Here is a 25,844-nt window from a genome sequence, read left to right on the forward strand (position 1 = left end):
ATGGTACAGTGTGTAATGTTACGAAAGTATGAAATTTGATAAACTACAAAATGTAATTTCAGATAAATGCTGATCTTTGAATCTTTCCACTCATCAAAGAATCCTGAAAAAAAAAATGTACTCAACTGTTTTAAATATTGATAATAATAAAAAGTGCAAATCAGCATATTAGAATGACTTCTGAAGGATCATGTGACACTGAAGACTGGAGTAATGATGCTGACAATTTAGCTTTGACCACAGAAATAAACTACATTTTAAAATAAAGTCAAATGAAAAGCACTTTATTGTAAATAGTAAACATATTTGACAAAATTACTGTTTTTGCTGTATTTTGGATCAAATAAATGCAGACGTGGTGAGCAGAAAATAATTCTTTATTTATTTATTTTTTTAATTCTTTAAAAAACATCAAATAATTAAAAAACATCAATAAAAACATTTAAAAAACAAATCTTACTGTTCAAAAACTTGATGAAATGATGGGTTTGGCTGTTTTAAATACAAGTGATCTCATAAATATGTTTTTGTGGCACTAATTAATAATTCAGTACGAATATGCATTATATATATATATATATATATATATATATATATATATATATATATATATATATATATGAATACTTAAATATTCTTCTCTTTGGCGTTAGTTAGTCCTGATTATTATTATAAACGTAAAGTGCAAAAACAGTTATTGTAAAAGTCAAATATATAATTTTTTTTTCATGACTTATCTCTTTATTAAAAATCTGTCATTCTTATTTTGTATTACTTGCTTTGTTTAATTTTACATGCTCCCATTTTGATTATAAAATGTGTTTGTTTTACCGTTATTTACCGTTATTTGATGACTTTTACGCTAAAATTTTGGCGGCCATTTTGAAACCTATTGTTTCTGTTTTCCCAGTCCCAAGTACCTCCATAACTATACTAAGAAGCGTGGATTATCAATACAAATGTTGTGTTTATGTGGAAGTTGGAAGAAATGCATTCTCTGCGTGAATTAAGAGGTACACACGAAACTGGATTTGTCTTTATCCACGTTGTTTTGTCGCTTACTTTATTGAAGTATCAGTCCATGCAGTGTGCTAGCCTGAATGCTAAACATCTGCACATGAGCAACACCTCTGTATGTTCAAATATTTAGCCCTTTTTGTTTTGTTTTACATCCTTCAGCAGTTTAACCACCTGTCAGCTCACCGTAGTACTTTGTCCATTGATGTTAGCAGCACTGACCTTACAAATGTATTAACCGTTGAACGAATTTTTAAGTAACAAACAGTTCTCCGCAGAAAGGAGTGTCCGCTCCACACTAATAATAAGAGCGGTTTGCCTGGCTCATCTAATAGATTTCAGTAACTCAAACCTGGTTATTAACCTTGAGTTTACTTTATGTTCCACCCCGTTATTATATTACAGGAGAGGGAGGCAGGTCTCCGTTTCTCTTGGGCAGTATTTGAAGAGGACATGCACACTGACCCGGGGTTTGAGAGCTATTTAAAGCATTGTTGTTATCAGTGGCACTAATGGAAAACTACTCTTAGATTAAGTCTCTGACAGCACTGAGGCTGTGCCATTTTCGAATGGAAAGCTGGAAGTTTAATCTTTTAACCGTGGCGCAGAAGTACTTGTTCTTTGAAAGCATGCCAATTTATAGTCATATATCTTAAATCTTGGGCTCTTTGAAGCACATTTCTGGTTTCTAATTTTGATTTATTTATTTTTCCTTAAATGCATACTCTTTTCCAAAATTAAAAATCTCTCGTTGTTTACTTAATCTCATGCCATCCCAAATGTATATGACTTTCTTTCCTATATTGTAAATGGATGGGACCCTCAAAGTTGATGCCTCAGAAGCCACCCAAAGATAACACAACTATAATCCAGTTGATAAATCAAACGATAGGTGCGTGTAAAATACTAGTTTATTGAACTTATATAAACCATTTCTTATGGCCAGCTGTCAGTTCATGATAGTGTTGTGAAGCACTAGTTTAATTGAAAAGTTTGTGTGAGAAAGGACATGGAAACACAGAGGATTGTCACTTTTTGCACAAGCTTCACAACGTTTGCGTCACTATTCACATCAAGCGTGTATTTATGAACACACATGTGATATTTGGCCGGAAACAGTGGTTTATAGTTCAAAAGTTGTAAAATATTACACTTGTTCAGTATTTACACCTATCGATTTGCTGCAGAAGATGTTAATACACCATTTGGCAATGTAAAATAAAAAGTCATATATACTAAGAAAGTAAGATTTTTAATGTCTTTTAAAGGTGTTGTTATGCTCATCCAGGCTGCATTTATTTGATCAAAAATCCAGAAGAAACTGTAATATTGTAAAATATTATTTTAGTTGTAAAATAACTGTTTTCTTTTTAAATATATTTTAAAATGTAATTTATTCCTGTGATGCAAAGCTGAATTTTCAGCATCATTACTCCAGTATTCAGTGTCACAGTCTAATTTGCTGATTTATTATCAGTATTTTTCTTTAATAAATACAAAAAAATAGAAACATTTTGTAACAATAGAAACTACCATTTAAAACTTTGTGGTCCGTAAATTTGTACTTATTTATTTATTTTTGAAAGAAATGAACTTTTATTCACCAAGGACTTATATTTTAAATAAATGTTGTTCTTTTAAACTTTTTATTCATCAAAGAATCCTGAAAAAACAATCACAAATTTCAAAAACATTAAGCAGCACAACAGTTTCCAACACTGATAATACAAGTAATAAATCAGCATATTAGACTGATTTCTGAAGGATCATGTGACACTGAGAACTGGAATAATGGCTGATGAAAATTCAGCTTTGCATCACAGGAATAAATTACATTTTAAAATATAAATTAAATAGAAAACCATTATATTAAACTGTATTAATATTTCACAATATTAGGTTTTTTTTCTGTATTTTTGATCATATAAATGCTGCCTTGATTTGCATATGAATTCTTTAAAAAAAAAAAAAAAAAACAGTAAAATTCTTACTGATCCCAAACTTCTGACTCTGTGTCAGATTGCGTTTACTTTTAAGTCAGGTAAATTTTATTTATATGATGCATTTCACAATACACACATTCAAAGCTTTACATAATGCTATTGTTTATAACTCTGTTTCTGTTCCTTTTCCAATTCTGACGTTCTACATGTGCTTGCGTGTGCGACGCACAACAACAGGACAAATGTAGCATTTGCTTTTATCCAGCATAGACCACTTTTGAGGGCATTCCCCAAGAATGTGTTTTGCATGCTACTGTTCTGCTGTTCCGTTGTTCATTTATATTTTTATGTAATCATGGGTTAAACAAATACCTTTGACCTTTCTAACAAAGGTCAAATTTTAAATGCAAAACATGTTCTGTATGAACAGTCCCTTATGCTGTGTAGGACCTGTGTTTGTGCAGTGGGTTTTTCCAAACTTTGCTTGTGAATTGAACTTGCCAGTTACGACCCTGCAGTGGTTTTGTGGTTGGCTTGTGTGCTGCACTCTCAGCATACTGCATTTAGCTTCCTGACTTAAGTGCTGTCCCTGGTTTGTGTTTTCTGGCATCCTGCAGTAGAGCCAGAGACCCTGACCCTCTTTCCTTCCTTATGGAGCTTCTCCAACCTCATGCATTGCTGATAACACATAATCTAATGTAAGATTTGGCTAACACTTATACGAGCCGCTGCAGTATGAAATAAACAAGAAAGGTCAGTCAGCTTTGAGCTATGTGCATGGCTGAGTCCGAACGCTATCACTGGCTACATTCGGACTGTTGGTATAAATTCAGATTTGAGTACCTGCCAGAAGGTTTTAGTGCATCAAACTACAGATTGATACACAGATACAGATTGAATAGTGTATTCAAGAAGGTCTATTTATAATCATGTCAAATTAATTATTTGTTTTTTTGTTTATCCACTAATTTTGTTTTATGGACCATAAACATAAATATAAAATTAATATATTACAGTATTTAAAAAAAAAAAAAACTTACATTTCTTGTATTTTTTTTATATATTATACATTTTATAGATTTTGTTCTATATATGTGACCCTGGACCACAAAACCAGTCATAAAGGTAAATTTTTTGCAAAAAGCTGAAATAAATAAGCTTTCTATTGATGTATGGTTTGTTAGGATATGACAATATTTGGTTGAGATACAACTATTTAAATATCTAGAATCTGAGGGTGCAAAAAAAATATCTTTATATTCAGAGAATCGTCTTTAAAATTGTCCAAATTAGGTTCTTAGCAATGCATATTACTCAAAAATTAAGTTCTGATATATTTATGGTAGTAAATTTACAAAATATCTTTATGGAACATGATCTTTACTTAATATCCTAAAGATTTTTGGCAGAAAAAATAATAATAATTTTGGCCCATATAATGTATTGTTGGCTGTGCTACTTAAGGTTTTGTGGTCCAGGATCACATGTTATATCTTTATAAATCCAATATTCTGCATTTATATATTCATTTTTAATCTAATTTTTTTTTTTTTTTTCCCCTAAAGCTATTTTTGTTTTTATCTAAATGTGTGGGTGTAGGGATAGAATGAGAAATCACAAAATTGTTCTTAGGACGTGATTTTAATTAATCATTATATGCTGTCTGATGTAATTATTTAATTTTGTCTCTTTATGCAGATCCCTGTTTATTTGTGGTGGTCTGAGATGCAATAACATCGTTCAACATGGTTAAAGAACAGAAATGCATTCTTTGTGAAACTGTGTACAGCTCCAAACAGGTAAGCCTGTCTATTTAAGCGTCATCTCCCATTTCTGCTAGAATGTGACAGTTTGCCCTTAGCTGTAATGGTTGTATAATAAACTGTAATGTGACTCATGTTGACACCTGTTTCACGAGTTCGCCTGCAAATCCATTCCTGATGTGCAATGGTAAACAAACTTGGCTTGCTGTCCTTAATGGAGGCTCGGACGCCAAGTTCAACCCCCTGTTGCGATATTACCTAGAGGGAGAAAAACAGAAATAGAGGAGTTCTTAGCAATGAATATTACTAATTAAAAATTACATTTTGATATATTTACGGTAGGAAATTTACAAAATATCTTCATGGAACATGATCTTTACTTAAAATCCTAATTATTTTTGGCATAAAAGAAAAATCTCTCATTTTGACCCATACAATGTATTGTTGGCTATTGCTACAAATATAGCCATGCTTATGACTGGTTTTGTGGTCCAGGGTCACATATAACCTAGGAAATCCTTAGTTAAAATTGATTCATGTAAAATAAAAAATATTTCACTGATGTCTTTGGTTTTTAGGAGATGGAAGAGCACATGAGAAGTATGCTGCACCACCGGGAGCTGGAGAATCTGAAAGGCCGGTAAGAGACCATGATGCACACCAAACCACTTAATTACAAAATATTTATGTTAAGGAATGTTAAGGGATAGTTTACCCAAAAATGAAAATTCTGTTCTGACTCTGTATAGACAGCAATGCAACTGAAACTTTCAAGTTCCACAAAGGTAGTAAGGACATCATTAAAATAGTCCATATGACGCCAGATTCAGCCGTAATGTTGAATCTCCAAGAATACTTTTTGTGTGCGAAGAAAACAAAAATAACCGCTTTATTCAGCAATTTCTTCTCTTCTGAGAAGTATCACGATGCATGGCACAGAAGACATATTTTCAGTCATATTTTTAGTTTTCTTTGCACACAAAAAGTATTCTCGTAGCTTCATAAAATTACAGTTGACCCACTGATGTCACTATTTTAACAATGTCCTTACTACCTTTTTGGGCCTTAAACGTGATAGTTGTGTTGCTGTCTATGCAGGGTGAGAAATCTTTGAGATTTTATCAAAAATATCTTAATTTGTGTTCTGAAGCTGTTCTGAAGGTCTTACAGGTTTGAAACGACATGAGGGTGAGTAATTAATGACAGAATTTTCATTTTTGTGTGAACTATCCCTTTAAATATATATTTTTAAAATTCCTATGCAGCAAATGCAAACTGGGAAGGTCATGGAAAGTATTTTGGGAAATTGTTTGGTAAAAAGGTGTGGAATATGGTTATGGTCAAAGATGAAAAGCATGTGTAACGTAAGGCACGTGTCTGCTTTGGTCAGTGGATAGATAAGCCAAGGCAGCTGCCTTAACCCAGAAGTATATATATAGGGACATTGGAAACAACTGGCAAGGCCGACAAATGACAACTGCCTCATGTGACAATTATGTACATCTCTGGAATGTGAAAAGTGAGAATGACATTCTTAAATAGGGAGGGTATTGAACTATAAAGTGCAAAACACACAAACATCATGATTTTTTAGAGATTTGTCATATTTTAGCTAATTACATCTTGGTAATAATGATGCTTAAAGTGACAGTTCGCCCAAAAATGAAAACTACCCCATGATTTATTCACCGTCAAGCCATCCTAGGTGTACATGACTTTATTTTATGTTTATATGACTTTTATACACCTTAATCTCTAGCTTTTGCTAACTGTTGTACATGCGTTCAGAAGAGAATGGTGTTCTAGAGATTATGAGAGAAGCTAGAGATTATGCTTTATAAAGTTTTAAATATGGATATTGTGTTATATCTTACACAAATGCATTGCTTCGCTTCAGAAGGCCTTTTATTAACCCCCCGGAGCCGTGTGGAGCACTTTTATGATGGATGGATGCACTTTATTGGATTAAAAAATTCTCAGAACCCATTCAATGCCATTATAAAGCTTGGAAGAGCCAGGACGTTTTTATATAAATTAGATCGCATTCGTGTGAAAGAAGAAAGCCGAATACACCTAGGATAGCTTCAGGGTGAGTAAATCATGGGGTAATATTAATTGTTGGGTGAACCATCCCTTTAATTTTTTAAAGCATTAATCAGAGCAGTGATTTAAAGCAGAAATTAATCTTTAGTTTGACCAATGGAAATGAGCTTCGGAACATAGAGATAATCAAACAAATCAAAATCATAGTACTCAACAAAAAAACTGTTAAACTAAAAGTTTTAAACTAGGGATAGTAAATTAACAGACTGCTGACTGCAAAATGGCAAGCTGCCATGACACAATTTTTCGGGGGATAGACCATCTGCCAACAGCAGGTATCTATCAGCTCACGAGTTTGGCACTAAAGACAGCAACTATGTCAGGGAGGGGTTTTCAAGTTGTCAACTGTAAGCAGCTCGGATTACATCCAGCCAAAGAGTCCCACCCTTGCTGCAGCCCTAAAGAGCAGAGGAAGGTGGAGACGGAGGGTGGGGGGAATGCGATTTCACACACCAAAATCCAACAGCTCTCCCAACCCTCGTCTCAGAGCACAGCGGACTCCATCATGACAGCGTGCTAAGGCTCAGCAGCTGCTGAGAGGGTGGTCACCCCTCTGAGCTCAAGATCTCCTAGCGCCTTCTGTTCTTGCTTGTTCACCATTTGTGAAGCCCCTGAAGATGCACCACGAGATCAGGAAGATTGCGTTGCTTTTATTTCTTTCCTTTTTGAGTAACTAGTTGGATTTTATTTTGTTTGAAAAGTCAGTTTGCCTCCTGATCTGCTAAAAGGACCTTAACTCATTAGACAGCCACTCAGAAGCAGTAACCATGCCTGAGGGAAGCATTGAGCAGCCTATGTTCTCCTCCGTCCCCAGGGACTGTGGACACGAGTGCCGGGTCTGCGGCGTAACGGAGGTGAGCCTGACCGACTATGCCAGTCACATCTCCAGCCCTTTACATAAACAGCATGCTGAGGATCAGAAGAACCAGCCCACAAACAAAGACAAAGATGAAGAGTATTTTGACAAAGAAATTGTGCAGCTTATCGAGAAACGCAAGGAAATGATCAGGTGAGTCTTTGCATGCTATGGTTTTGCCGTTGTTGGTGATTTCAGACCTGTCATCTGGTGATTAATTGCGTGGTAGTGTTTAAATCTTTGTCGCTGAAGTGTGCTTTCTTAGTGTTTGTTACCACAACACCTGCAGTTCTATATTAAACTATTCTGCATACAGTTCTGACACTGGAGTCTGGTGTCATGTGAGGCCAAAAACAGCCATGACTGCAACACTTGCACTCTCACTCTCTTGGATGCATACCACACCATGCCTTTCCAGTTCAACCCTTAAAGAGTATGGGCACTGTGTCTTTAAATAGTCTGACCTCACCAGTTATTTTTATGCACCATGCTGTTTCATATTCATTCCTCCAGAGTTCCTCTTTCTTACTACTTGATTTTTATTGCATTTTTGTCTTATAAAAAGTCATTTTCCTTTGATCTTGACTTGATTTTCTCACAAGATAAAAAAAAAAAAACATGTACATCACTCACCATTTCTGTGATCAGCCACTTAACATTTAGATGCCATGGTCATTCAGGACTTTAAGAACAACTTTGATTCCAAAAAACAATATAAATAACACTAACTTTAGTTTAGGGACCAATTCACACTGTTGACTAGTTGCTTATTAGCATGCATATTACTAGCATATAGGCTGTTTATTAGTACTTATAAAGCACATATTTTGCATGACCTAATTCAACATCCCTAATCCTACCCAATACCTAAACTTAACAACTACCTTACTAACTATTAACAAGCAGCAAATTAGGTGTTTATTGAAGCGAAAGTTGTAGTTAATGGTTTGTTAATCACAAGAAAATTGAACCTTAAAATAAAGTGTGACCGTAGTTTTTCATTAATCCAATGATACATGTTTGATTTAAACATATACCTTTAATGTTAAGAAAATTACACTGATTTCTTCCATGGAAGCAGTGTCGTAGTGTATGTGTCTATGCATTCACCATGCCATTCACATGTCCTCATTGCTGAATGTGTCAATATGATGTGTCAGTGCCGGCTAAATCATTGTAAGTCACCGTTCTATACTGAACTCTATTAGGAAAGAGGAGGCTTCTGCAAAGCAGGCTAAAGAAGAGCAGGAACAAAGGAGGAGGTGGCAGGAGCTTCGAACTCAGTGGCTTGGGCCAAGGCCCTTGATGTACCAGCAGTGTGGCCCTTGGGACCGGTCCTATCCTAACTTTCCTCAGATGCCCAAAAGGGGCAGAGGCTCCAATTGGCAGAATTTGAGATTTTCATCCCCTGAACGTGGCAGAAGATTTAGCCGAGATGCTAGGTGTGCCACATGGCATGCTGAAGGACCGCCTGATTTGCAGAAATGGGAATCTGTCGGTCGTCAAGGAGGGAGTTTGCACAACCAAGGAAACTTCTGGGGTGGTAGACAAGGTGGCTATGGAGTCTGCCCTCCACAGCAGAGAAAGCAATTTCACTGGAACAACAGTCAGTTTAATGTCTCTTGGAAGGGACAATATAAGTCACCACCTTCGCTCTTAAAAACGCCTGCAAAAGAGCTTCAGAAGACACCCAGCAACTCTGAGAATCAGACTCAGGGTGAACAGAGTCTAGAAGAATCTAGTGGAGAGCATGATCCCAACAAAGGTAAGGGTCAGAAGTCAGAGAAGGCTCACCGGTGGGTGCCATATCCACCAGCTAAACTTGGAGATCCTTCATCTCAGACTAACCCTCAGCCAATGTTAGATTTGGAATATCCACAAACCTCTAAGGCACAAAGTTTCAACAAGGGCAGTCAGGACATGGAGAAAATATCCAAAGCAGACCAAAACAATTGGAAGTATAAACACACAGAACCTGAAAAGAGTGATTGCAAGGAGCAGAAGAGTTCCTTCAAGAACATTGGCAGTACTAGCATGGATATTCACACTTACCCCTCCACCTCCACCACTAGAAGAACCAGCAAGCCTGTTGAAGATTCTTCGAAAATGAATCTCAAACAAACCAGAAATCAAGACTTTGTCAGCTCTAAAAGTTTTATGCATTCCCAAACAACCTCTGAATTCCCACAACATGCCACTTCCAATGCAGAGCAGGATAGTCTGCTGTCAGAGATGTTGAGAAGGGCTAAAGACACATTGCTTAATAGAAATAACTCTATCGATGTATCTGGTACAGATAGCAGCCTTAAAGGTTCAAAGGCTGTGCCTCAGGTTAAAGAGCTAGCAGAGAGTTCAGACCTAAACAAGAATCAAAAATTAAATGAGAGTAAGAAGAAACTGAACAAGAACAAAGGCCAAGAATGTTTGGGTCTTGCAAGACGTTTAAGCAGTGAACGAGAGCAGTTAACCAGTACTGAGACCTCAGTACAGACTGGCAATGTGCGTAATGACACTAGGCCATCTCTGCAGTCCTTACAAGTTAGTACCTCCACTATGGACCACGAAGATGAGGAAGAGTGTGGTGAAATGGAAGAAAGTACAGTACAGGATCAAGTCATGGATACCCTGGATGAAGGTATGTGTTCAGGTGGTGAGGGGTCCCACAGCAGCCCATCCCAACAAACTGCCAGTGGCTCTGTGCCCTCTTTAAGTAAGCTTGCATTGCCTGCATGTCTACAAAGGGATTTGAACCGCCATATTGGCACCAAAGGCAAAGCAGCATCCCATGAACCCAACTTGAACATTGCCAGACGTATTAGAAATTTGAGTGAAACAAAAAAGAATGAGACTGAGAAGGACTCAGGACTTAAACCTACTTTGCGACAGCTCATTAGCTCATCTGGTTCAAGGCGCAATGTCAACTGGGACCAGGTCTACCAGGAAGTCAACCGGAAGAAGCAGGGCAAGGGCTTACCAAGGTATTGCACAAGTATTTCAGTTTGCTTTCATAAAATGGTTACTTCCTTCATATCTTAATTTCTTATTTATTATAAATCTTTTCAGATTTGGTATAGAAATGGTGCCCTGTGAACCTGAGGGTCCAAACCAAATGGATGAAGATGTACCTCTTTCTGAGGGCTTTCATTGGGACTCTCTGATTGAATTTAGTCAAGTGCCTACCCGCAAACGTAGCTTGTCTGAAAGCAATTTGGTCAAAGATGGCCCTGCTGGTACCAGCTCTCTCCCCAAAGCTGTAGACCCAGTGCGAGACTCTCTTGCTTGTGGCCCCTCACAGCCACCAAGGAGAGAGGAGCTGCAGTCCAAAGGTCACCTGGAGATTCAAGGTTCGAAAGGGCCTTCTAAAGGCCCAGAGGAAGTTGAAGAAGATGGCGGTTGTATATCAGATGCTGAACTGATGGACACACAAGGAGCTGGGAAGAAACGCAGAGCTCCAGGGGTGAGCTTTGCATTACATAGTCCAACATAAGAATGCAAGAATAATGTAAATGAAATATAAGTTTTGCCATTATCTAATTGTTGGGTCTTTCTACTAGGATGTTGTGTCTCCAGAGATTCCTAATGAAGATAGGAAAAACAAGAGGCAAAAAATTAAGGCTAAGAAAGGTAAGGAAACTATTTTATGCTGTTTTTGTAAACCAGACTACAAAGTGTCCTTATTTATGGGTGTTTTAAAGAGATAGTTCAGCCGAAAATTAAAATTCTGTCATTAATTACTCACCCTCATGTCGTTCCAAACCCGTTAGATGTTCGTTCAGCTTCAGAACACAAATTAAGATATTTTCGATGAAATCCGAGAACTTTCTGACCCTGCATAGACAACAAAGCAACTACCATGTTCAATGCCCAGGAAGACTGACACGGAAGAGAAGGAATCGTTGAATGAAGTCATTATTTTTTTTGTCTTCACACACAAAAGGTTTGCATAACATGCCAAAGGTTGAACCACTGATGTCACTATTTTAACGATGTTCTTATTACCTTTCTGGGCCTTGAACGTGGTAGTTGTGTTGCTGTCTATGCAGGGTCAGAAAGCTCTCGGACTTTATTAAAAATATCTTAATTTGTGTTCTAAAGATGAACGAAGGTCTTACGGGTTTGGAACGACATGCAGGTGAGTAATTAATGACAGAATTTTATACAAGAGTGATTTTATACAGCAGTTCAGTAAATAAGAGGTTGATATTGTGTTATGTTTTTGCTCAGTTTTGCAGAGAACATATTACCCTTCAAGCCATAGCAGTATTGTTGCGCATCTCAGCAAGCAACACAGCAGTGTTTAGTTTCTAAATGAATCCGCGTTTTGAACGAATCATGTGAATCAGTGATGCAAAAGCCCATTTATAAAGAGAGACTTTACTTCATTTCAGAATGAATCAGCCGTTTGAACTAATCAAATTAACAAAGCTGTTTTGGTTACCAGTGACTTTCGCTGTATGAACAAAAAATACTGAGATGTTTCTCAAATTATCTTCTTTTATGTTTCATAGTTTACATTAGGCTGTTGCTGCCTAAATGTTTATGTGTAATAAATTCTATGTTCTATGTATGATACAATTTGTAATGTCTACTTGATACTTTCTCATTTAACACAAAAATAGCTTTAAATAATTTGTTGTGGGTATTTTCACAGTCAAATTTATTTTGCGGTTTATTAGATTAATTAATCGAAACACCATGTAATTAATTAGATTAAAAATTGTAATTGACTGACAGCCCTAGTTTCTATGTATTGTGTTTTGCAGAGCGCTCGCAAGTGGATCAGTTGCTGGCTGTATCTTTACGTGAGGAGGAGCTTAACAGCTCTCTTCAGGCTGTGGATAACAGTCTTATTCAGGCACGTGCCGCCCTGCAAGCTGCCTATTTGGAAGTACAGCGCCTTCTTATGGTCAAACAACAGGTGAGACTAACAAAAATGTGTTCAGTTGTTTTTCAGCTCTCACTGGGTTGATACTTGATTTTACAGTATTGTGTTAACTCCTTTACAGGTAACCAATGAGATGAACTCTTTGAGAACCAAGCGCATTGAAATTCTTCAAGGAATGCAAGGTACGAAAATCAGACAATCATATTTATTACCTTATAAATCAATGGTAAATGATGATGAAAGTGAAATTAATACCACGTATCTTTTCATGGAGTTCATACTGTACAAATTTCCTGTAAAGATGGTTTATGACCAGTTTGTAGTATGTATTAGCTATATGACAGTAAGCGCCTTACATATGCCAAACCTAAACTTAATTGAATCAGGTTTTATGCAAACCTGATAATAAAATAAATGGACATCAAAACTCTTTTTCAGGTGAATTTGAGTCAAAAGAAAGTGAGAGGAACAGTGGGGAGATCTTAACGTCTTCATCAACCCAGGTTTCTCAGATCACCGCCAGTCCTGTTCACCCAACAACAGCTGCTCACTCATCCTCTTCAACCTCCTCACTTCCTGTTACCATCAAACAGGAGCCCATCTTTCAATGTAACCCCATTCCTGAGCGTAACCTTGTCAAAAGCCCCCTCCTAGCACCTCAGAGTACTGCGCCTGTCCAAACTGTGTTTGCAGCTTGTCAAACAGGTAGGCTCCAATCATTAAATACCAGCTCAGAGGTTGTTATTGCTAGCACTACTCAATTCTAAAATGTTTATTTTTACATTTAAAACAGATACTACCTTCTGCGGTAAGACGGGGGCTTCGCAAGATGCCACAAGCATGGCTTTGACAGCAGCTTCATCAGTTCACAGATTACAGCCGTCACCCGTCAAAGAAATTCAGCGAAATTCGAGCTCTCAAGAAGGGTTAGCCAACCCGTCTTCCTCACTAATGTCTGCAACCCTCTCTCCGAAGCCGCTGTCTCCCTCTAACCACCTAGAAACGAATCCAGTTAAGCGTGTTCGAAAGCTAAAAAAGAGAAAGTGTCTTAATAAAGCAAAGTTGAATGAGCAGCCTGAAATCAGCGAGTCTGAACTTGATGCAGAGCAGCCCGCTCCTCGACCGGTCCGGAAGTGCCGACCCCATCGGCGATCCAGCAGCACCTGCGTCTCACACCCGACACCAGAAGAGAAAGATGAAAATGAAGAGATGATGGTGACCGACGCATCAAAGGCACAACCACAGGAAACCAAGCTCACAACACCACCAGAGAAAGAAGAGCACTCCGAATCATCTGAACTGGAGATAGTGGAGCTTCCCCCGCCTGATATTGATATTGTCAATCTAGATTCTTCAGATGCAGACGAGATGCCTGAAAAGAAGGACAAGGAGTCGGCCACAACAGACCATGGCGTCACAGACCCCCAAAATCTTGCCTGCAATGAAGTCACCTCCACTAGTGAAATTGATACTAGCAGTATAATCAAGGCTTGTGATAGGTAAGTCTAAACATTCTAAACTTAAAGGGATAGTTCACCCAAAATGAACATTCTGCCATTAATTACTCACCCTCATGTCGTTCCAAACACGTAAAATATTTGTTCATTTTCATAAAACAAAAGAAGATATTTTTGATGAAATCCAAGAGCTTTCTGACCCTGCATAGACGGCAACGCAACTGACACATTTAATAATAATAAAAAATAATAAAAAATTTTTTGGTTTAGTGTGATTATACAGTGAACTGAATCACAGTGGAAAAATAACTCTAATACTTTGTCAGCAAACAACATGGCATTTCCAAGAAGTGTTTTTAATCTGTAAGATCTGAGGTGAGTAACCATTCTGAAAGATGGAAGATATTGTTGAACAAGCATTTGAACAAGCGTTTTGCTTTGAAGATTGTAAAAATCATAGCAGTTTGTTGTGGGCAGGAGTACACAGACGTAACAGATACAACTTATTTAATGTCATGTTCATATACAGATGGTCTGCCTTGGTTTTTCGGCCTTCTGGCACCTTCACTTTTTCTCTTTACTGCCATTAGAGTTTCTAAGTATTGCAGTATTGAAAATCTCTTGTTTTTGTTGTTGCAGTGAAATTAAATCAGGCTCAACAGCGCTGGAGTCCAAGGTGCCTTCAGGTACGTAGTGTGTTCAAAAACATAAATGGAAGCTATAGCAAATGTACTGTTAATACCATTTAAAGAGACAGTGCATCCAAAAATAAAAATTGTGTCAGTTACTCACCTGTAAGACCTTCATTCATCTTTGGAACACAAATGAAGATATTTTTAATGAAATCAGAGAGCTTCCTGACCCTCTAGACGGCAACGCAACTGACACGTTCGGTAATAAGGACATCGATAAAATAGTCCATGTGACATCAGTCCTTCGACCTTAATTTTATGAAGCTATGAGAATACTTTTTGTGCACAAAGAAAAAAAACGATTTTCTTCTCTTCCGTGTCAGACTTTGCGGTTAGATGGCGTTTTAGTGCCACGTTAAAAAATAAAAATATGAAATTAAAGTCATAATATTTGGAGAATGAAGTCAAAATGTTTCAAGTATAAAGTCAAAATTACAAGAATAAAATCGTAGCAATTACAGTTCTAATATTTTGAGAGTATAGCCTGTGCATGCAAATGACCCAGATTGCGAGCACCAGGAGAAGTTGCAAGGCAAAATATATATATGGGATTGTTAGAAAAAACCATGTGTTATGCTCACAGGGACAGTATGCTTGGAAATAATATTTCACGTCTTCGATTGCATTCATTAGGCATATTTGTAGTGCGCCAGCCACCCAATAATAGCAATAAGCTTTGTGCTTTTTGTGCTTTTATATTTTAAAGTCTCAGCTTTTAAAATTGGTCAGTTTTATAGCGAAATACAAACAATGTGTCTTGCAATAGTGTGTTTTCCACGCTCTTCAATGTGGCAGGACAGATCGCTGTATTAATTTGAATCAGTCGTCTTTTTCGATTACAATGAGACATTTGTTTAATTAATTATACTGTTTTCTTTGTGAAAATTCCACCACCTACTCCGCAATTTCTGAGGTATAAAAGTGACTATTCACAAGCTGTTTTATTCACGATATAATACAGTAAATGATTGGACATAATATTTAACATCATCTGTTCTTTATTTGTAGTGCGCCAGCCACCCAGTAATCGCAGTAACTTTGTGCTTTGTTACTTTTAATATAACACAGCTCAGCTTTCAAATTCTGTCAGTTTTATCACGAAATATAAAATATGAATATATTTTTCCTCTTTATTTCAAGTTTATAGCATGTGTAGGAGCATCAGAAGAAATGAAAAAAAACAGTATAGTTTATTTTAATATAATGAAACTAATGTAATCGGAAAGATGACTAATTCACATGCCGCTTAAATTGAGGCGAATACAGTGATCTGTGATGCCACATTAAAAAGTGGGAAAAAAAACATTATTGTAAGACATATTGTTTGTATTTTGATATAAAACTGACAGAATTTGTCAGTCTCAAATGCTCCCAATCTGGGGCATTTGCACGCACAATAGGCTACAATATACTCTCGAAATATTAAAACTTTAATCTTGTAATTGCTAAAATTAATTCTCGTAATTTTGACTTTATTCTCTAAATAGTTTGACTTTATTCTCGAAACATTTCGACTTCATTCTCATAATTTCAAATTAATTCTTTGAATATTTCAACCTTATTCTCAAAATATTTTTACTTTTTTCTCGTAATCTTAGATTTTTAAAAAAAAAATTTAACGTGGCACTAAACCACTGTCGTATCGCCGCATACTATTGATTTTTTTTTTTAACCTACAGCAAGTACATGTAAATTCGTATAGTTCTGTGCTCAGTGCAGTCGTAGCAGAACGACCAAATTAGAATACTCACACGATCAGCATACAAAAATAGTCCGTCAGGTCCCCAAATTACTTTTTAAGGGCAAGGTATTCTTAGTGTCTGCTAGTTTTATACTTAACCTGTGCCTCTTAAGAGTTACTGCCAGGATGACAACCCTGAGAATTGTGCCAACTTATGTACAAAATAAGAGCGGCAGTGCTGGTTTCTTGGGAGCTCAATCAGATGACTAAAATTAAACATATCGGCACTGTCACGTTAACTCACTTTCCCAAAATTAGGTTTAAAAAAAACACTGATTATGATCAGTTTTGATGATCAGTCCTTATGTTGCATTGTGGTAGTGACTTAAATCCGAAGTACTTCTTTTAATTTTGACACAAATGTCTGCAGCCGAACATATAGCCTTTCAAAGTATACTTTTAAAGATCATGACATTTTTATCAGCATAAACTTTACCCACAAGTTTGTATGATGTTCTGTTTGTTGCGTAACAGCACAGACATTATCTAGACACCCATCTCTTTCATAGTGTTAATGTTTCACGCAATAACTGATATGCTGGTGTCTGTGTTTTGTCAGATGTATCAGATCCAGGGGAGGAGGAGGTGCCAACGGAAGGAGAGTTTGCAGGCCATCAAGAGGCCGTGAATGGAATGCAGATCCATAATGGACTGCTGTACACTTGCTCAGGGGACCGCACCATACGCGCTTTCAACCTGATAGTAAGAACTGTCTGAAACTTGTAGTTTAGTAAAAGCAGTTTATAAAATAATAAGCTATGAGTGTTGCTCGCATACAGGTTTCTTTAAGATGTCTCTTCATTGCTGTTACAGAGCCGGAAGTGTGTGGCTGTGTTTGAAGGTCACAGCAGTAAAGTGAATTGTCTGTTGGTGACATGTGGAGGAGGCCTGCAACAACGCCTGTACTCGGGATCAAGTGACCAGACCATCCGCTGTTACAACCTCAAGGTACTTAGATCTGATACGCACCGCTTTTGAAATGGTCCACCCAGAAATGAAAACTGTCATTAGTTATTCATGTCGATGTTGTCGATGTGGCATTTTTCCATTCAGCCAAGTATAAAGTGATTCACATTGTCAAAAAGTACCATAAAATAGTTCATACAACTACACTAGATCTGTGTGAGGAGCAAACTGATATTTAAAGGAATTAATTAGATTATTTCATCAATGGAACGTCAAATACAAAGTTTATCAGTTCTCCATATATTAAAAGTGAGTTATTATAGATTGTCTTAACATCAGTAAGGACTGCAAAAAAGCAACGTAAAAGCTGATAAAAGTAAAATTCAAAGGTTACAATTTAATTGAAGTAGTTGTTTATTGAAAATCTTGCCTAAAACTGTGGTCACTGTTCACTTTGTGCATGGAAAAAGCATGAACAGATTGGACATTAGTGTTATTTTAGTATTTATGTACTCTTACAGTATTTTTTATTATTTTCAGTTGTTTTTAGATTTCTGGATTTCATTACAATTTTAGTTCATAGGGTATTTATTACTTAGGTTTATAGGGTTTTTTGTAGTATTTTAATTTTTAATATTTTTTATTTTATTTAATTTTTAGCTTGAGTGATTTTAATACTTAAACTTATTTCATTTAGTAGCCAGGGCAACATTTATTGAAGCCCGTTTCCACCACTTAATGAAAAAAAATGTAAGTCCATCTTTTTATCTCACAGAAACGAAGTCAGAATTGCAAGATAAAAAGTAAGAATTGCAAGATATAAATTCATTTTACATTTTCGCAATTCTGACGTTTTTCCCGCAATTGTGAGTTTATTTTATGGAATTCTAAGGAATAAGATAGAATTAGAATTGTGAGTTTAAATCTTGCACTTCTGACTTTATAAATTGCCATTGCAAGTTTATTTCACAATTCTGAGGAAAAAGCCAGAGTTGTGAGTTTAAATCTTGCAATTCTGACTTCATAACTTGCAAATTGTTAGTTTATATCACAATTCTGAGCAAAAAGGCAGAATTGTGTTTATTTCGCAATTTTAACTTTGTAGCATGCAATTGTGAGTTTATATTATATCATTCTGTGAGTTGCGAGTTAAATCTCACAATTCTGACTTTGTAACTCACAATTGCAAATTTATATCACAAATCTGAGAAAAAAAGGTCAGAATTGTGAGTTTAAATCTTACAATTCTGACTTTATAAATCACCATTGCAAGTTCATATTACAATTAATTTGAGAAAAAGTCAGTTTTGAGTTTAAATCTCGCAATTCTGACTGTATAACTCACAAATTTTTTGTTTAAATCTCACAATTCTGACTTTGTAACTTACAATTGCAAGTTTATATCACAATTCTGAGAAAAAGAAGTCAGTTGTGAGTTTAAATCTCACAATTCTGACTTTATAATTAACAAATTGCCAGTTTATATCACAATTCTGTGAAAAAACTCAGAATTGCAAGTTTATATTCCATAATTCTGACTTTATAACTCACAGTTGTGAGTTTATATTACGCAATTCTGAGGAAAAAAGTCTGAATAGTGAGATAAAAAGTTTATATTATTTTTTTATTAACGTTTTTATTATTTTTTTATTCAGTGGTGGAAACAGGCTTCCATAACATTTCTAATGTTTAAAATGTAGTTTTTTTTTGCCTAAATTTATAATAAAGGCAATAACGTTTTTTTATTTTTATTCTAATATATATATATATAATTTTTTTTTTTTTTTTTTTTTCAATTTTGCCTTTATTTTTATTACTATTAAAAACATCCTGCCTAACATCATGTTTTTTGTTTCTCGGATGAAAGTGACATTTCAGTAAGATTTCAGTAATAGTGGTATTGATGATAGAATTACATATTTGACAGAAATTCTAAGTCCTCCTAGTGTTAAGTTTTTTTAAATCCTTATACTGTTGTTTTTCATGTCTTTCTATAATCCTGAGAATATCACAAGAATTGTGTTTATTTTTCTCAGACAACAGAGTGTGTGGAGCAGCTGTCCCTCCCAGATCGAGTGCTTTGTCTTCATAACCGATGGAAAATTCTCTACGTGGGTCTGGCCAATGGCTCTGTGATCACCTTCAGTCTTAGGGTATGAAGACTTTACTGATCAGAATTCAAGGTTGAGGCTAAATGAGCTAAATTTAGAAAAGATAAGCTGAGAACCTATTGAGTCCTCCCTTCTTTGATCGTGTGGTAATTAACATTTCTCTCATCTCCTGCAGAACAATAAGCAGCTGGATGTGTTTGAGTGTCACGGCCCACGGGCTGTAAGTTGCCTGGCGACGGCTCAGGAAGGGGCTCGACGTATCCTGCTGGTCGGCTCTTATGACTCCACCATCAGCGTTAGAGATGCAAAGAGTGGCCTGCTGCTGCGAACGCTGGAGGGCCACAGCAAAACTGTGCTCTGCATGAAGGTCACACTATTCCTGATAAATATGCCTAAAGCAGTCATTCAGAAGTCCCAGTCCTTATTCAGTTTCTTCATATTAAAAAGAGCGGGCAGGATCTCCTTTAAAAAGATGCATAGAGTAAAATATGTTTTTATTTGTTTCGTCTCTGCAGGTGGTGAATGATTTGGTGTTCAGTGGCTCGAGTGACCAGTCTGTACATGCACATAATATACATGTGAGTACCTGATGCACAGTGTTTCTCATTGATAAGCACAAATTAAGTGTCTTTTTTGTATCTAATTTACATCTTTGTCTCTGGATCTCCAGACAGGAGAATTGGTGAGGATCTACAAGGGTCATAGTCATGCCGTCACTGTGGTGGCCATACTGGGAAAGGTGATGGTCACCGCGTGCCTGGATAAACTGGTCCGTGTGTACGAGCTCCAGGTATAAATGACACATTTATAAATATTACAAAGACTTGTCAAGAAATGTCACTGCCATGTACAGCCAAAATTATGAGAAAAAAGTTCAATTTAGAAATATTAAAGTTATTTTCATGGCAATTAAGCATATTTTACCCCCCTTCTTATAACTTTAATGCATCTTGTTGTAAATGTTACTTTTATTATTCTTGTTATTTGCATTACAGTAAATCAGTACTGTTCAGTGTTATTGTTAATGAAGATTAAAACTATTTAAAATGGCTTGCGTTAATTGAAATAAAACTTAAGTAGAATATAAATATTAAATGAAAAACATTATAAAGTCTTGTTATAAAGGCTTCAGCATTTCTAATTTTCATTTAGGTTGAAGTTCTAAAGTTACTAAAACGAAATGAAATGAAGAATAAAGCTAAATAAATATAAAAAAATATTAAAAATGTATTACTTTTATTTATCAAGTATGCATTTAGTTGATTAAAAGCGACAGTTGTCATTTTTTATTGTTACAAAATATTTCTATTTATGAAGGAATCCTGAAATAAAATATTAAGCAGCAAAACTGTTTTCAACATTTATAATAAGAAATGTTTTAGCAGCAGCAAATCAGCATTTGCCATCACAGGAATAAACTGCATTTTAAGAAATTAAAATATTAAAATTGAAGTTGTTTTAAATTTCACAACTTAAAATTTTTGTTTAATCAAATAAATGTAGCCTTGGTGAGGATATGAGACTGTAAAAAACATGAAAAATGAAAAAGAAAGAAAGACTAATAAAAAAAATAAAAATGACAAGAAAATACAATTACTACAATTAAAATGAAAACTAAAAATATAAAAATAAAAATTAATTCAAAATATTATTTTTAATAAATAATATATTATGTAAATAAAAAATAACACTAATAATTAAAATCATGATGTATTACTATGCTGTATGAATACTTTAAAGTAGGGCTGCAAAACGATTAATCGTGATTAATCGATTCAAAATAAGTTTATGCTTACTAAATGTGTGTGTATTGTGTATATTTATTATGTATAAATACACATATATAGGTATATATTAAAAAAATTGTATGTAAACACTTGGATATAATTTATATTATATATAAATATAAATATATTTTACATGTGAATCTAACATTTTTCCGTTTTATATATATATATATATATATATATATATATATATATATATATATATATATATATATATATATATATATATATATATATACACACACATATATATGTGTATGTGTACATAATAAATATGTAAATATAAATATGCACAGTACACACATATGTAGTATGTAAACAAACTTTTATTTTGAATCGATTAATCGTGACTAATCATTTTGCAGCCCTACTTTAAAGTGTAAAAACATTTTACATTATGAAACGAGAATGTGAACAAGTTTTTTTTTTTTTTTTTTCCACACTGTGGTAATGAAAATTTGTGGGATAAAATACTTAATTGTGATGAAATTAATGTCATAATGTTAAAAAAAAAAAAATCAGTGGTCCATTTTCTTGATCTGGATTCATTCACTCACAAGTTGGTTTATATTACAATGATATCGTTGTGTGCGCGTTATGACCTATTTTTATGATATTGACCAAATCTCTGGTGTTTCCAGTCTCATGACAGACTTCAAGTATATGGTGGACATTCAGACATGGTGATGTGTATGGTCATCCACAAGAGCATGGTGAGCACATCTTAAAAAAAAAAAAAAACCCTGTCTCTCCTTCTTCTTCGGTATTGAGATTCAATACCAGATCCCAGAAAACATTTTTATAAACATTTACTGACACTGATTATTAAATTAAATGATTTTAAAAATGAGACTGTCTGTTGCAGATCTACACAGGCTGCTATAATGGGAGCGTGAGAGCTGTCAGATTGAACCTGATTCAGAACTACCGCTGCTGGGTAAGAAACTGAGGTCGTGTGTGGAGGTCATGTGACCGAGACTCAGTTAGACTGACAGAGATTCCTGATGCCAGTTAATATGTATTGCATGTCTCCTCACAGTGGTACGGTTGTACGCTGATCTTTGGCGTGATGGAGCACCTGCAGCAGCACCTGCTGAATGACCACACCAGCCCAGCGCAGCAAACATTCAAATGCCGCTGGAGAAACTGCGACACCTTCTTCACTACCCGCAACGGCTCCAAACAGGTACAGCAGCTTTCAGACACTTAATGTTCCTAGTCACTTCCACACATGAACCTGTGAACTTGTACCACAAAGCTACCAAACCACAGTCTGACAGGGTACAGGTTATTTTCATGACATTTATCTGCATTCCATATAAATAACATATACATGCATACATACAGTGCTGTTCAAAAATTTTGAAGGTTTAAATAAGTTTCTTATGCTCATAAAGGCTGCATTTATTTGATCAAAAATCCAGAAAAAACAGTAATATTGTGAAATATTATTTCAGTGTAAAATAACTGTTTTCTATGTGAATATAGTTTATAATGTAATTTGTTTCTGTGATGCAAAGCTGAATTTTCAGCATCATTACTGCAGTCTTTAGTGTCACTTGATCCTTCAGAAATCATTCTAATATGCTGATTTATTATCAGTGTTGAAAACAGTTACTTTTTTAGGATTCTTTAATAAATAAAAAATTGAAATAACAGCATTTATTTAAAATAGAGATCTTTTGTAACAAAATAAACTACCATTTAAAAGTTTGTGGTCAGTAAATTTTTATTCATTCTTTTTGTGAAAGAAATTAATACTTTTTATTCACCAAGGATGTGATAGCAAATACTTTTATTGTTAGAAAAGATGATATTTTTTAAGTTTAAATTTTAGCTATTTTTTTTAATAATAGAATTAATTAATTAATTGATAAATATATTATTTTTTTTTAACAATCATTTTAAGTTTTTAAAATAAAAGTTTTAATGATTAAAATACAAATTTTAAACATTTTAAATTACAGTGATTTTCAACCAAAACTCTCTTTCAGAAGTTTGGGGTCATTAAGACTTGAAATAATAAAGTAACAACAAAAAATAAATGAAAAATAAATTATACTTGTATTTAGCAAGAATGCATAAAATTGATCAAAAGTGACATAAAAAAAAAATTTATTTATCAAAGAATCCTGGAAAAAAAAGACTTCCACAGTTTTTTTTTTTTTTTTTTTTTTGAGTTTACAATAATAAAAAATGTTTTTTTTTTTAGCAGGAAATCAGCATAATCAGCATTTGTTATCACATTTTAAGAAATGTATTAAAATGGAGAAAAGTTATATATATATTAATTATTATAATATATAATTAAATGTATGTATGTATATACATATATATATAATTTGTTTATTTTTTGATCACATAATGTAAACGTAGCCTTGGTGAGCATAGGAGTCAAAAAAAAATTACTGACCCCAAACTTTTGCATGGTAGTATATGTGTGTAGTTATTTATAGATAAAATGTGATATTTGATTATCAAATGACTTTTGTCTCCAGGTTTGTGTTTCAAACATTAACTTGTCTCTGGCTTTGCAGGCAGTGCATTGTCACATGCAGAAACATGCTGAAGACGACAGTAAAATGGAGCCATGAGGGGCCAAGGCAATTTTCACAGACATGTTCTCCTCTTTTCCCATATTGGGAATGTCTCATTCAGCCCTCACCAGAGGAGCCCTGTTCATGGGCATATTTTTTTGATACGAACCATCAGATACCGACAACTGCCACTTAGAGATGTTAACGCCACAATTTAAACAACGATAGTTGATTTTATCCTCAGATAAGCTGGTTTTATGTAAAACAAAATTTATTGTAATGTCAAATTATTGTAATGTCAAACAAAACAAAGAACATTTCTCTGTAAGTGGATTTGATTTGTTGGTATTTTGATGAGAGGAAATCTTTTACACGTGTCTCCTCTGTTTCACTTCTATGTGAAGTGTGAAATATGCTCAATTCTTTTATACTGATGTGGCATTGCTCTGATATTCTCCTGGAAGGGATTGATCTCTGTATCAGACGCTTCTTCAAGTCTCTCATCTGATCATGCACTGTATTGTATCATCAGCTCTGAGATTTACTGACCAAATACAGACAGAAACTGTGGGAAACATATGGGTACCGGTGCAGCAAAAGAGATGCGGCAGCTCCCTCAGCAAACACGTGTAGCTCAATATTGTGTGTGCCGTATGTGTTTAAAGATCTTCTAATGTGGAGTGATTTCAGAAAGCATGAGACTTGTCGTGTCAAGCGACCAGATTTGAGTGTTGTAACGTTGCAGCTTTTACGTAATTTTCTGGTTCATGGTATTCATTACCTCTCAAAGCAAACTGTTATTCTGAGACACTTTTCAATCTGATTTACAAATACATCAATTTAGTCAAATTTTGTCTGGTGATTTTATTTGGTTTTCTTTAATTCATTCAAATGTAGTCATTTGAGTGGTTGAGTTTATTTCCCAGTATTTTTTTTTTTGTTTGTTTGTTTTTTTTGTTTTTTCTGTGGTTGCTCACCAAAGGTGAAGTAAAGTTAAAGGATTCAGGTTTGCCGTGACTCTTCAGTCTGCAGTTGAAATGTTTGCTGTGCTGTTGACAGAAACTGTAATGTGGCAGTTAGTGTTCGTAAGCCATTGAGAACAACGTGAATGTGTTTTATGGGACGGTGTGAACAAGACTAGGTCGTTTTATTTTATTTTTTTTCCTAGAGTGAAGAAGGTTTTTTCTTTTCTTTTTCTTAATTTTGTGCCGATTTGTTTTATGCAAGTCCAGGAGGGTCCTCACACAGGAAAGTACCTTTCTTTTGCTGTGCGAGAATGAAAGTTGTAGAGGTGAAAACATGGGAGGTGTTTTTGTGCAGTTGGGAGTGTATTACAACACTTCCTATAACCTTCAGCCGTTACGCACACACTAACCAAAACTTACTGTAACATAAACTGAAAAACATTTGGTGACATCTTAACTTGGTTTGGAGGTTACTCGTGTTCGATTTTATAAAGAGTAACATCATTATCTCACGTCAGCTGGACTAGAACATTTTACTACCCTTAAGTATTGTATTTTTAACTCTATATGGTCACTCGAGTTTTTTTCATTATATTATAAAATACAGCTTGTGTTTTTTTCACCCAGTCATAAACTTTGAAATGCGTCTCGGCTCTTTTGCTATAGTTGTGTGTTGCTGAGGAGAGATTTGCAGCCAGCCTCTTACCTGGTGTTCCCAAGTTTCTCACACTTGTTCATTTCATTCATACTGTTGAAACCTTTATAGACATTTTGTACACAAACGCTATTGAAACAAAGGAATAAAAAATAACACTGTGCTACTGTGTGCATTTCTTTTATCCTAAAGGCGAGTTTGGTTTCATGGGAGTTACATTCTCCGATTGAGACTTTTCATGAATAGGCTACAATCCCATTACTTTTTTAAAAGCAATAACAGCCTCTTTTTAAAGCAATTTGTGGAGTATTACACCACAGAGAAATGTTGTTAACCGCTCATCCAAATTTGAATGATTATAAACCACCAAGTATATAAAATAAGTTTTTAGGATAATAAGGATTATCCTTGATATTGACAATGAGT

General features: G+C 35.1%; 1 protein-coding gene across 1 annotated transcript; it reads left to right on the forward strand.

Moving 5' to 3' along the window:
- The first annotated feature begins 883 nt into the window (after window positions 1-883).
- Window positions 884-25,581, forward strand: znf106a (zinc finger protein 106a). Its single transcript, XM_051133445.1, has 22 exons — window positions 884-1,013; window positions 4,659-4,759; window positions 5,302-5,363; window positions 7,641-7,835; window positions 8,891-10,660; window positions 10,746-11,139; window positions 11,237-11,306; window positions 12,446-12,600; window positions 12,689-12,749; window positions 13,006-13,272; window positions 13,361-14,066; window positions 14,664-14,710; window positions 17,017-17,159; window positions 17,271-17,405; window positions 19,400-19,516; window positions 19,650-19,841; window positions 19,990-20,052; window positions 20,145-20,264; window positions 21,903-21,974; window positions 22,127-22,198; window positions 22,301-22,447; window positions 23,799-25,581. Exons 2-22 carry the CDS (start codon window positions 4,706-4,708, stop codon window positions 23,853-23,855), a joined length of 4,899 nt encoding a protein of 1,632 aa, XP_050989402.1. The 5' UTR covers window positions 884-1,013; window positions 4,659-4,705; the 3' UTR covers window positions 23,856-25,581.
- The last annotated feature ends 263 nt before the right edge of the window (window positions 25,582-25,844 follow it).

Source organism: Labeo rohita, chromosome 17 (assembly GCF_022985175.1).
Source record: "Labeo rohita strain BAU-BD-2019 chromosome 17, IGBB_LRoh.1.0, whole genome shotgun sequence".
Taxonomy (NCBI): domain Eukaryota; kingdom Metazoa; phylum Chordata; class Actinopteri; order Cypriniformes; family Cyprinidae; genus Labeo; species Labeo rohita.

What these genes read in the sequence shown, in the direction of transcription:
- znf106a (XM_051133445.1), top strand. Translation starts at nt 4,706, where the DNA reads ATGGTTAAAGAACAGAAATGCATTCTTTGTGAAACTGTGTACAGCTCC. An exon ending in AAACTGTGCTCTGCATGAAG is followed by an intron (nt 19,842 to 19,989) that starts GTCACACTATTC and finishes TCGTCTCTGCAG; the next exon opens with GTGGTGAATGATTTGGTGTT. An exon ending in TCCGTGTGTACGAGCTCCAG is followed by an intron (nt 20,265 to 21,902) that starts GTATAAATGACA and finishes TGGTGTTTCCAG; the next exon opens with TCTCATGACAGACTTCAAGT.